Here is a 13,898-nt window from a genome sequence, read left to right as displayed (position 1 = left end):
GATCAGATAAGGAATTAATTGTATTTAGTGTTTCATGGCATATACTTAAGCAGAGGAACATTAACAAAATGAATTAGCAGATTGGATGGATTCAAGAGGAGTGAGACTTAACTGATGAGAGATGTTGGAAACCTTGTAATAGAAAGAGGTAACTGTGAATGTTTAGAATGGAGGTGAAATGACTTTGGGGAAATGGGTGGAAGGTCATAGTAAGTTTTGAAGAATTTGGAAGAGTGCTTAAACAAAGACTAAATCTGTGAGACCCCAAGTGGGGTAGAATATTGTTAGAGGATCAATTTGTATACAGTATAAAAAATTTTCTCATAAATTAGGACTGTCTGAAAATGTAAGGGAAGGTAGTAAGTATCTTGTTACTGCTTTTGGGTAAGCAGAGGCTAGATGGTAAAGAGAACTTTTACATTGAATAAAAATTGAACTAAAGACCTCCTCAGTCCTTTCAATGCTATAACTTGGAATAGGTAACTAAAACTATACTTTTCTAGAATGAAGTGAAAATTAAAGTATTTCTCATCTCCCATAAACCTCATTTGTTTAGGTGACTAAGGATATATGGAAAGTCTCTCTGAATTTTCAAAGATTAGAATGACGAGTATCTTAAGATACATATTAAAAAATCTGATTGGGCACTATAATTTGATTGGCAAACTTTCTAAACTTATTGTACAATGATTTTTAAAATTTACTAATCAACATAGGTAGTGCAATTTTCGAAACCTACAAGTAATTTTTTAGTTAATTTCAAATTAGATTTGAGAAAATTGGCATGCCTTTCCTGAAAATGTAGCTAGAATAAAAATTATCCTTTAGAGTATTGTAGTATTCTCATCCAATAGTGTAGCCCCCTTGGTTAGCTTTATCTTGGCATATTTAAACTTTGGGGGTTGCTCATAGTCCTGCCCAGTGTTAAGGTCTATAGACAAATGACCTAAACATGATATAATATGAGCCAGTGATGTGCAAATTTTCAAGTCAGTAGGTGTTTGTAAATATGTATATATACATATAAAATACTCTGTGTTTACTGATTGTGAAACCATGTAATACAGGTTGTTGTTGGCTTATGCTGAAACTTCTTGAAAGAAGCCCACTTTGAAAATGTGTTGCTGTTGAAGCTAATAGTATGATTCAGGTACTGTCTTTCAAAAGTACTGCAATTAAAGCTTGTTTTAAAGACATGTATTGGTAAAAACTTCTGTACAGTGTCAAACTTTAGCATTGTGTATGTTCAGTTTCTGAAAAGTATTCATTCTTCCTTTAAATTTGAAAGCCTGATTGTATTGGCATTTGCCAGAAAGATATTTTCAAGTTAAGTGGAATTTGTTAGATAGAATTATTTTCTTAAACTTTTGGTGTTTGTATTTAAATTGGATATGAATGGATGTTTAAAGTTAACCAGGAATCATATTTCTTTTATGAATTGTAATGGATGTTTTGAATGGGTGTTTCCCATGTGAGTACTCTGTTAAGTACTTGGGTCAAAATTGTTAAAACCATGTTTCTACTTTTGTGTCAGATAGAGGAAAGGGTCGCCAGAGACAAGCGATTTTGGGAGAACACCCTTCTTCGTTTAGACATGATGGCTATGGTAAGTTTGTCAAGGCAGAAGGAAGGTAGTACAGATGAACTATTAGAATTTTTGCATTTCTGATGAAGAAAGGCACATTTCTTGTCTCTGTATTTTTCCTGCTCACCTGATTTGCCTTATATGGGCTCAGTCTCTTATAATGCACTCCTCTGGAGGTGTCCAAAATCCCTTGTTTTCTTACGGTATTGATATATCAAATAATCCTTGAGATAAATGAGAGCTATTGGTTGGGGATTGAAAACTTTTTTGCCATTCTGTTTTGTTTTGGTTTTGATTTGTAATGGGCTCTGGCCAGTAAAAGGACCAAAAAACAGAACTAATGCTCAGTAAATGTATTTTCTTTCATTCCAGCAATTATGAGCAAAGAGGAATTTTGAGTAATAAAAGTGGAAAGAATGGGGTATTTGTCAAAAAGTTTCTGGTTAGACTCTTAGCGTTTAGTTCTACAGTTGGTATTTTGGTTTTGGTTAAGTTTGTTTGTATTTATTCCCCTTTTAAAACTTCTCAGCTTTTTCTGTTTGCTCTATTGATATGATTCCAAAACTTAGAATAATAATCTTCCCCAGGAAAAAGTTAGGTTATTAGACTTTTGTTCTTGTAAGTAGATGTTGAGAATTGCTGTTGATAAGACTTTTGCTATAAATTGTTTTAAAATACTTTGTAGTTTTTAGTGGTAGTTATTGACCCTTTACCTATTCTGTGCTTTAAAGTTGAAGTATAATACTATTGGAAGTGTTAGAAAATAGAAATTGCTATATTGTACTCTTGGGTTTTATTGTCAGAAAGCCCCTGGTGTTGCCTATTGTCCTAAATGTTTTCAAATCGCCTAAGTATTTACTTTAATAACCATTCATAACTATGAATTTTAGTCTTTTTTTTTTTTAAATCTCCTCTGTGTGTGTGTGTGTGTGTATGTGTGTGTATTTGTATTTGTTTGTTTCATAGTAATCTGTATGGCAGAAAAGATTGAAATGATTTGTTATGTCAAAACAGTAAGTGTGGTATAGAATGAAAAGCTTGCAACAGTCATTTAGTTAGTGTTTTCCTTGACCATTTTTCTTAGTTCCTGTAACAGAGTATGTATTAAATATGGTTGAATGGGTAGTTCTGATTCTGCAATAAAAAAACATTGGGAGCCTTTTATGCTTTGAGGGTTACAAAAACATTGCTAATTACAAGTTTATAGTATAGTTCTGGAGTTAAATATGTCATGGCAGTCAGCTAAAGGCTGAAAACTGGTTAAATGTTTTGCCAAATGAGACTAGACAAATCTGATCTGTGAAATAATAAATGAAGGACAAGGAGCTCAACTGTAGTAGTGTTGAAACATTCTTAGTATAGGTTTTCAGATTTGCCTTCCTTTATAAAATATATTTTACTGAAAAATTGTATAAACAAAAATATGTTATATGTCCTATGAGAACTTTTTATTTTAAAAAAGCCTCTTGTGAAGTTGTTTGACACTTTTATGCCCTAATTTATTGTGTGTGTATGTGTAAAGTTTAGTTTTAAATGTAAGCTTATGTAAGGAGAAGTGCAAAATTCTTGGGAGTGACAGTTGTTAACTAGGGACCATTGAGGTTCTGGAGAATCCTGCTGAGGAGGAATGGTTGTGGTGGGGTTGTGTAGGGGTATCCATTCTGAGCAATGCGCATTAAGACTTTGAGGTTAATTTGCTCCGCTTTCCTAGGGAAGTAAGCAGAATGGAGTATAGCAAGACAGAGAGTGAATAAAAAGAGATGGGGAAGTTAGATGAGGAAATGGGGGATAAAAGCAAAGAAGGTGGGAATTTATGCTAGTGATATTAAGCCTTTTCACAAATATTGCAAATTACAACTATCCTTTCACATCAACAGTTCAACAAAACAGATTTATTTGTATTTTGGGGTGGGTTTTCCTGTGCGATGGTCTAGAAGGAAGAGGGAATAGAAAAAGTTAATTATGGTTTAGAACCCATAGATTCCATTAGATTAAATCTATTCATTGATTTATTATACAAGTATAAAATTGATGCTAGTTGTCACAGTTCTTTAAAACTTTTAATGTGGAAGCCCAGCTGTATGAGATGAACTGGTAGAAGCTCTCATACTTGGGGAAAAATGAAAATAGAGATTTATTTGCTGTGAGCCCAAGAAAAGTATGTGTATTAATTGCTAACATTTTGGGTTATAGTTCCCGGGCCAAGGATTTTAAAGTTTGAAAGAAGGGAGATGCCTTCAAAATGTTAATAGTGCCATTTACGTAGCATTTTCCCTTAGTGAATTTTTCAGCTATATGAAGCATTAGTTTTTTACACACCAAAAGTTCTTGTATTAACTATTTAGTATAGAAAGCTTTTAAAAGACTTAATTTTTTAAATCTTAAATAGTATAGTTAACAATTTAAACAGTATAGATAACATAATTTAATCCTGATAGCTCAAAGTCATAATTACAAACATCACTTATTCTCTTGTCCTAATTTTCATTGTTACCTGGGGCAGTGGAGCTCAACATTTTTGGACCTTAGCCAACTTAAGCAGAGTGAGTTTCCACTGCCCATCTGCCTACCACATGTCTTTCCACTTCCCATGAAAATGAAAACTTAGTGATAATAGTGAAGTATCATTACTGTATGAGCAAATGGTAGTGATGGGAAGGCAGTATAATATGTATTTGTACTTTTGTAGTAGAGATAAGAATGATTGGTCTTTGAACATTGGTGTATGCATAACAGTCTAAGTTAGAGGCCAACATATGTATAGTTATTAACAACTCACAATGAGCTATATTGATTGTTTTGATAAACTACCAATTATCAGTGAGAAGAGCAATTGAAAAACATACCAATTTACGGCAACACTGATGATGCATTAATAAAGTATTTCTTCCTAAAATTGCAGAGATTCACACTGTTTGCATGTGCTCAGTGCTAGTGTTATTCTGTTGTTATGAGTGGCAACTGTATTTAGAATACTGAAAATTGAAGTCTGCCATAAGTTCTAATAGCATATTATGAATACATAAATTTATAAGCTCTTAGTACCTCACTTAGTAGATGACAGTTGTCCCTTAGTCCTACATAAAAATGAAAGTCAGTGGCATTACGTACTCTTTACTTTTTGAGAAACAAGGAAAGGAATTGGGTTTTGGGTTTTTTTTTTTTTTGTTTTTTTTTTAATTGCACATCAAGAGGACCTTTGCATGTGCCCCAGACTATGTTTCTGTAATCAGTAACTCAGGAGCACCTAAGATGTGTAGGATTTATGTTTCTGAGGTACATGTCTTCATCTCAGTTGCTGCTTCTGAGTTCTTCTGCCTCGTTTTATTGCTGTAAATGTGCCCTAGGTCTACTTTTAGTATCATTTCATTTCTTTCCATTCCACACTCTAGCTTTATTTTTCTTGTTACATCTAATCTGTTATGGGGGGAAAACTAGATAAAGTTGTTTAGAATTACTGTAAACTTAGCAAGTTGATTCTTAATTAGGATTCTCTATGTAAGAGATGTAAGTGTGTGTGTTTCTGTGACAACACTTATAGATACTCAGTCATTTCTTTCTGGTGGCAGAATAATAAGACACCTGTGTGTAGATGAAGTATTAACTAAACCTAGGGTTTTAGTTTCCTGAATTATAATTAGGGGAATAAAATACTAACTCAAAAGTACATTACAGTAAAATATTTTTAAGGAGACATCTTTTTTGGTGGAACTAAAGATATGTAGAGATAGCTTTCTAGATTTCACTGTATATTTTATTATATTATTTATTACTTCTCCAAATGACATTGGCAGGAGGTTTTTAAAAAAAATTTGAAGTATAATTTATATGCAGTGGTCCAAAGTTTTACATTGGTCCCCCAAATCTTATATACTTTCTTGTTAAACTACTAGTTTTTAAAAATACAAACTTATAGCCTGGTTTATGCAGGTACAGGCCAATGTATATTGGATCTAGTATAAATAAATATAGATTTTATTAATTTCCCACAGGTTATATTTAAATATTCATACATATGAGTTTTCTTTGGCTATACATCAAACTAGCTAATATTAAGAGTTTATTTTTCATGTGGTAAAGTGTATCTACTAAAGCATTTACAAATGGAACTATATGTACAAGTATGTGTTTTATTTATTTATTTCTTTTGATCATTTCTATAGGATCCCATGGCCCATTATTGCCTTTACCAAGTCGTTACAGAATGGGCTCTCGAGATACACCTGAGCTTGTTGCCTATCCATTACCACAGGCTTCTTCCTCTTACATGCATGGAGGAAATCCATCTGGTTCAGTTGTAATGGTTAGTGGATTACATCAACTAAAAATGAATTGTTCAAGAGTCTTCAACCTATTCTGCTTATATGGAAATATTGAAAAGGTAAGTTTCACTTTTATTAGTTTCTTTTGTTAGGCTATCTAGTAGTAATTCTGAAAAGACTGCAAATATGTGTCTGCTCCCTGTATTAGGAACATCCAGATTCCTTTGGTAGTGACAGACATAAGCTAAAAATCCATATGTAGGAACTCCAGAATTTTTTGTTGGTGAGTGATAAGTGAAGGTTGTTGATATTAAAAAAATTTAAAAGTAATATAAAAAGCAGTTCTAAGTAGTAGTTTAATCAACTGCTAGAGTATTATAGACATAAAGCCTATATTTTTGATTATTTCAAAGAGATTCTAGCATTTAACATGTTGAACTGTAGAATTTGAAAGACTTTACCTTCATGGAGTGAGGTATACATGATCGTGTCTCAGGGCTTGGTCAGAAGTTGTGAATTTTAGGAGAGTTCTAGGATTTATATACTTGCCTCCTAAATGCTAGTGTTCTAGATTCTAGTATTGTCTAAGGAACAATGTGCTTTTAAGCTCAATCGGTATTTGAAACTGACCCACTTTGATAAATCAGTGTGTCCAAATCTTTCTGTCTAGAGGCTTACACTCCAAAAAGTAGCAAAACATTTAAAATTGAAGACCTTTAAGAGTTATAACTTTATTTTCACCTAATAACACTGTGTTTTTCTCCAAATCTGTGACATTTTGTTCATTGATATCTCACAAATACTTAGAAAAGTGCCTGACATAAAGTAGGTACTAACCTATTTTTGGAAGAATCATAGAAAATTTAACTAGGGAAATGAATGGGAGTCAAATTACTTATGTTTGATATACTCACTAATTTGAATTTCAATACTGGAGTAATGTTATTTTTCCCTGTTATTTTAAGTGATTTTAGTATTCTTTTCACAACAATATGAAAGTACAAGCATGTGAGTCACAAGTGGGAGGGGGCATTATTTGAAAAGTTGGTATTCTTAGTTCTTAGCTCATTAATTCTTAAGCCTGCTTAATCTGAGGAAACAACTCTTCTGAATTATGAAACGTGTTTGCTTAACTATTTGATCACACTAAAAGAAAAACGAAAGAAAACTCCACATTTGGTTGGGAATAACATAATGAGATATTTCTGTTTATATAACTAGCCATGGGATAGATTTAGCAACATTAGGAAAAGAATTTCAGGGTTTTTTCACCCAATTATTTAGACCCGGGTATTTAGTTAAAGTTTTAGGAACTCCATTTTTGATAACTAAATGGGCTTTAATGTATATTTTAACTTTCTTTACATAGTGTTACTTTTCTGTTTGTGCTTTTCACATATGTAGATAACCAGAATTAGGCAGTTTAATCAAAATCTTTAGTAGCTCTTTGTCTTTTGCATTATGAACTAATTGTCTCATGATTTAGAAAATCAAATCACTTTTTCTAATAAAACTTAAGTTTTCTGTATGTTATTTGACTAATTCTAATCCCTCTCACTCCATATCTTCTCAAAAGTTTTTAAACATTTATGATGATACATTATGATACATTTAATTCAAGCCATCATAATCTTTTAAAGATCTCTATATAGTTCATTTTTCCTAACTTCTTTTTAGAGATTTACCCCAGTATAAGAACTATATATTTAGCAAATATATTTAGTTACTATTAGACTTTTAGTATGTTATTGGATTAAGTCAAGGGAGTGAAATTGTGCCCACAAGAAGACAAGTGATTTCACAGAGAGCTGAAAAATCTTGCTACAACTGAGTTTTGTTCAAGTACAGGTGTAATATAAAAATGCTAGGATATTCCATTAAAATTGATAGTTTAAGTGATGGAAATAAATGCCATGTTGCATTTGTTGCGCAAATACTTTCTCAGTATTTCTTTGAGATTGACAGATAAGAAAGAAGTATGAGGTGTCATGTATGTTAGTGGTACTTAATAGCTATTTATGGACTTTCCAAGGGCTGGGCACTGTGCTGAATGATTATCATACTTTATCGCATCTAACTCTTACAGCATTACATACTAAATTTAGCATAATATGAGAGGATAAGTATGGCCTCTGCCCAAGATGTCATGAAAACTTGTATTGTTTATTTTTTAAATTGCCCCTATGTTGCACAAGCCTTCCTACTGACCATGCTATTTCAAGGTGATTTTGTATTATTTCTTATACAGCATCTTGTTTATTTCCTTAACAGAACCCTGTACAGTTCATAATTATTATTTGTTTACTTTTAAATTTCTGACCTACCTACTAGAATATAAGATTCAAGAAGATAATGTCAATTATGTTCACCATTAAATCCCCAGTATCTAGCACAGTGCTTATCAAAATATATTAGATATCTATTAAATATTTGTTGAATGTGTAACTATCGATGAGTCCTGCCAGATGTTATCATTATCTCCATTTTATAGGGATGGTCCATGTCTCAGAGAAGTTAAGTAAATTGTCCCAAATCACATGGTTAATAAGTAACAGAGCCAGGATAAGTCTGTGCTCTTCTTCAATGTGCTATACAATAGAATTATAGTCTTCCTTTTTAACTTTATTGAATTTTGATAAGTATTAAGGGTATCTCATAACACAGCAGAATAAAGTTAAGATTCCAGGTGTAATCTTTTGTTTTTGACTTTAACACCACTTAGATCATACTGTTTTTCAAAAATTTTGCTACCGTGAAAGGGAATTAAATGGTCAACTTTTTTGGATTTTGTATTTACAGGTAAAATTTATGAAGACCATCCCTGGCACAGCACTGGTAGAAATGGGTGATGAATATGCTGTAGAAAGAGCTGTCACACACCTTAATAATGTCAAATTATTTGGGAAAAGACTTAATGTTTGGTAATTATCTTAAATGATAAATTCTAAAAGTATTTCAAAATCATTGTCTTTTTTATTAGAGACATTAATTTCAACTTCAGAATATTTTAATGTAACTGAAGGCACATTTGAAACTAGGTATCTGTAGTATTGTCATTTTATGCAAGTTTTAAGGTCATAATGAAATTCAGATTTTGCTTATCTGTACCCATTTTTAGTTTCATGGTTATAAAACTGTATGTTAAAATGGGCAAATATTTATGTTAACATTTTCTTATATGAGAATATATTGAACAGATTTTCTAATTGATGCCTAAACTATAAGAGGGATTGATCATTAACTAAGCAAAATATGTTAGCATTTGAGACTATTTGCTGCTTTTTATCTAACAAGGTATGTTCTGTATATTTTTCCTTTCCAATCTTCAGTGTGTCTAAACAACATTCAGTTGTTCCAAGTCAAATATTTGAGCTGGAGGATGGCACAAGTAGCTACAAAGATTTTGCAATGAGCAAAAATAATCGCTTTACAAGTGCTGGCCAAGCGTCTAAGAATATAATCCAGCCACCCTCTTGTGTGCTGCATTATTATAATGTTCCATTGTGTGTCACAGAAGAGACCTTCACAAAGGTAGGCATTGAAATGTAAATGTGTGTAGAGTGTTGCCACTTCCTATTTTAAAATAATTTTAGCCTCATTTTAAAGTTGTCTTGCTTTGTCTTCTGCTTTTGATGTTATCAGTATTTTGTTATTTGTTTGGTCCTTTGTAATTCCTTTTTTGACCATTGTACTTTTCTGGCCTCCATTCTTCAGTGGTCTTTTGTTGGTTTATGGTTCAGTCCTTTTGAGAGTTGGAATTAGAAAGATACCCTTACTCCTATATTCAGAAAGCTATTTTACCACCCCCTTAAATCTCACTCATAACAAAATTTTATGTATCCCTTTTTACCTAACTGTAGGAAATGTTTCAGGAAAAAACTGGTTTTCTAGAACACTACTCCCTTACCTTAGGTACTAAATAAATCCTGGTCAGCCCTGAGAATATATATTTTTGTTAACAAATCTGTGGTTTTATTGTATAGCACTAAGTTATCTACATTGATTATAGAATTTTACTTTTTTTTTTTTTTTTTTTAAAAGATGACTGGTAAGGGGATCTTAACCCTTGGCTTGGTGTTGTCAGCACCACGCTCAGCCAGTGAGCTAACCAGCCGTCTCTATATAGAATCCAAACCTGTGGCCTTGGTGTTATCAGTACCACACTCTCCCGAGTGAGCCATGGGCTGGCCCAGAATTTTACTATTTTTAATTGATTCTCCTCATATAGCTTGATATTAAACTAAAACATTTGATTTAATTCATTCATACCAGACTCAAATGCTGCCATTAAGTTTACTTTTTACCAAAAAAAAAAAAAAAAAGGTGGGAATATTATTTTGGCCATAGTTTTAATGAAATTTCACCTTTCTTTGGCAGTTGTGTAATGACCATGAAGTTCTTACATTCATCAAATATAAAGTGTTTGATGCAAAACGTAAGTGAACATTCCCTCTTTTAAAGTTATCTTATTAAATGGATGACAAGCAAATAACAGCTGGGTTTGTGTGTCTTTGTTTTGTTTTAGCTTCTGCTAAAACACTTTCTGGGCTATTAGAATGGGAATGCAAAACTGATGCAGTAGAAGCCCTTACAGCACTTAATCACTACCAGATAAGAGTCCCAAGTAAGTAAATGTTTTATTTGTGTCATAATTCTTCAGTGGGAGTTACCTTCAGAAACACTGACAATAATATTAAAGTAATGCTTATTAGTTTTTTTTAAATACAGAGAAAAATAAAGAAAAAAACCTGCATATAATTCTACAACCCACATTAATTCCTGTATTAGTAATCTGTTGCGTGTAACAAATTATCATAAAATTTAGCATCTTAAAACAGCAAACCTTTATTATCTTACTGTATCTGAAGGTCAGTAATTTGGATGCAGTTCAGCTGGGTGGTTCTGGCTCTGGATCTCTCATGAGGTTGCAGTCATCTCAAGGCTTGACTGGGGCTGGAAAATCCCCTTCCTAGGTCACTCGTGGTTGTTTGCAGGCCCAGTTAAGCCACATTGGTGTTTTCGTGGTAGAAATAAGAGCAACAGTGTTTTTTATAACCTAATATTGGAAGTGACACACCATCACTTATGTTGTATTCTTTTGGTCACACAGACCAACTGTAGTACAGTGTAAGAAGGAACTATACATGGATGTGAATACCAGGAAAGTAGGGATCATTGGGGTCATCTTGGAGGCTGGATTCCACAATCCTTGTCGATCATTTTAGAGGAAAGCAATAAATGTGTGTATGGTTAGAAAATTCAAAAAAGTACATAAAGGTACAAAATGAAAACTTAAAGCTTTCTACAACCTTTAACCTTTTTTGTCTCCTCCTTTCTTCCCTCTATGTTTGTATGTGTACATGTGTATACATTTTTAAAACTTAGAATGGATCTTCTATGCATGCTTTTTTATCTTTTTTCTTTCTTTCTTTTTAAAGCATTTTCAAAGTAGCTATTCCTTTTTTTTTTTTTTTTTTTTTTTGTCTTTTTTCGTGACCGGCACTCAGCCAGTGAGTGCACTGGCCATTCCTATATAGGATCCGAACCCGCGGCAGGAGTATTGCCGTGCTCCCAGCACCGCACTCTCCCGAGGGCGCCACGGGCTCGGCCCCAAAGTAGCTATCCCTAATAGAGATGTACCACAGTTTTATTTACCCATCTCTGCACTGATGAGCATTCTGGTTGTTTCTGTTTGTTCTTTTCTATTTTTGCAATAAACATCCTTATAGTTATACTTTTTAAGTATACTTTAATGTATAATGTAAACATCCTTATAGTTGTGCTTTTTAATGGATCCTAATAGTAAGGGCATAAAGCTTTATATTTTGGTAAAATGTTGCTGAATTCCCCTTTAGAAAGTTTGTACTAGATTACATTGCCATCTGTAGTATGTGAAAATGCCCATTGCCTTAACACTCTTAGCAACACTGAATGTTGTCACATCTTCAATTTTTACCAATATGATAGGTGAATGATGGTATTCTATTGTTTTAATTTGTACAAAGTGAAATTATCACCTTCTTTGTGTATTGTCTTTATTATGGTAAATGCCCTCTTTTTTTTTTTTTTAAACTATACAAAGAACACTCAGATTTAACTTTTAAAACTTTGTGCTTTGTAATTTATTTTGATCCTGTATCTAAAGGGTACTGAAACTTTATTTTTTAATTTTTTAATTTTTTTATTTTTATTTATTTTTATTTTTTTTAAACTTTATTTTTTTAAATAGTAGCAGAAAAATTATTATTTTATTGAGTGTGGTGATAAATGGTGGTTAAGAAGAAAGAGAAAAATACACACTAAAGGATTTATGAGTGGAATAACATATCTAGAATTTGCTTTAAAAATTCTAGTCCCCCCAAATGCATGAAATAAGACTGCTAAATGTTGACAGTTATTAAAGCTGGGTGTTAGGTATGTGAGGATTCATCAAACTAGTCTATATTTTAATGTATGTTTAAAAATTTCCTTAATAAACTCAAAGAATAAATAGGAGTATCTCCTCTCATTTTATATTTTGTCACAAAAGTAAATTTTAAGTAGTGAGTCAGGCTTAATTTTTAATGTTTTAAAAGGCTTTAAAGTTATGTAAGGTATATTCAAGATAGTGTATGGATTGTAAACTCCTTGGAGACAGGTACAATTATTTATCTTTTTATCCTCTGCAGTTTCTTGCAAATACTTGTTAATGTATATGCTTTTTCCCATCTAGGAATTTTTTTCCCTAAAGGAAGATACCAGAATTGTTTTTTTGCTTTGATTTCTTATATAAGCTATTGATTAAGAGTTATTTCTGCTTGGTCTGAAAAATTAAAGAAAAACTTATAAAATAGGAATATTTTTGCAGATTTACCCAAAATTTTTTGAGTAATTTCAGAGCTTATATACCCCATGGATGACCAGAGATTTAATACTAGTTCTCATGGAAACTTTTGGGATTATAGATATCTTCATGTACATTCCCAGTTTTGCTCCACTTCCCAACCTGTATTTCAATTGGCTTTTATACAGAGTTACCATTGGCAATATTTTCTGCAAATTGAGCTTTGCTGATAGACATATGCTTAATCCTAAAACTATTTATCTTTAACAATTAATTAATTCACTAAAAAAATGTTGAGTACCTTCTGTTTGCCAGATATCATTTAGAACAGTAGGAATGTAGCAATGAAGAAAGTCCCTGCCCTCATGGAGCTTACCTTTTAGTAAATATGAACAAAAGTAATCTTCCCCTTATCTTACATAGAAATTTTCCTTCTTCATATTCCTGCTTCTAGTATTATAAAAAGGTGAAATAATTTACTCTGGCAATGTAAGGTGATCTTGAAAGTTTGTTGAAGTGTAGACTATTAACTTTGTTTTTTAATTTTTGCAGATGGTTCCAATCCCTATACATTGAAGCTTTGCTTTTCTACATCGTCCCATTTATAAGAAGAGAAGAGCATGTTAGAATTTATGTTCACCTTTATTACAATTTTAAAGCTACACTTCATTTAAAATAATCAAATGGTTGATCTAATGTTGCCTTGCTTACTTTAAGATCCTGCTCTGTAGTAAACATATTTTGCCTTGAGTAAATTTGTTGTAAACTTAAATATTGAATTGTTTTCATTTTAAGATACAGTATCTTAATGTAGACTATCTACATCTTTGTTGTAGATTATTCAAATATATGATTTCTAACCTTATTACTATAATTTTTCTTCCATAGTAAACATATATTTGCATTCTTAATGCTAATTATCTGCAAGTATTTTTCCATTGTGTATGAGATTAATGCAGGTGAAAGTATTGCATTTTAATATTATAGAATTCCTATTATATGTTTAGATGTTTTAAGTATGTTACCATAACTCATATTAAACATAACTTATATTTATTATTTTAATCAAATTTGAGAATAACATTGCACATGTTGAATTTTAAGTACTACAGATTTAGCTGATTTTATATTTCTGAAAGGCTAAGAGACATATGGATACATTTGTACAGTATGCACTCAAACTTATTTAAATTGGTGTATTTTGTTTTAAGTCATTGTTCATTTGTAT

General features: G+C 32.0%; 1 protein-coding gene across 1 annotated transcript in view; it reads left to right on the top strand.

The window, feature by feature from the left end:
- Nucleotides 1-13,410, top strand: part of HNRNPLL (heterogeneous nuclear ribonucleoprotein L like) — a 34,696-nt gene extending 21,286 nt beyond the window's left edge. The window contains exons 7-13 of the mRNA XM_063078076.1: nucleotides 1,535-1,606; nucleotides 5,749-5,966; nucleotides 8,647-8,768; nucleotides 9,177-9,378; nucleotides 10,225-10,282; nucleotides 10,373-10,471; nucleotides 13,223-13,410. Coding sequence (XP_062934146.1) covers nucleotides 1,535-1,606; nucleotides 5,749-5,966; nucleotides 8,647-8,768; nucleotides 9,177-9,378; nucleotides 10,225-10,282; nucleotides 10,373-10,471; nucleotides 13,223-13,278 — 827 coding nt within the window. The 3' untranslated portion in view covers nucleotides 13,279-13,410. The remainder of the gene's footprint in view (nucleotides 1-1,534; nucleotides 1,607-5,748; nucleotides 5,967-8,646; nucleotides 8,769-9,176; nucleotides 9,379-10,224; nucleotides 10,283-10,372; nucleotides 10,472-13,222) is intronic.
- Nucleotides 13,411-13,898: the final 488 nt, after the last annotated feature.

This window comes from Cynocephalus volans, chromosome 14, assembly GCF_027409185.1.
Source record: "Cynocephalus volans isolate mCynVol1 chromosome 14, mCynVol1.pri, whole genome shotgun sequence".
Lineage (NCBI taxonomy): Eukaryota > Metazoa > Chordata > Mammalia > Dermoptera > Cynocephalidae > Cynocephalus > Cynocephalus volans.
Note: the sequence above shows the minus strand (reverse complement) of the source record. Positions and strands in the feature narration are given on the sequence as shown.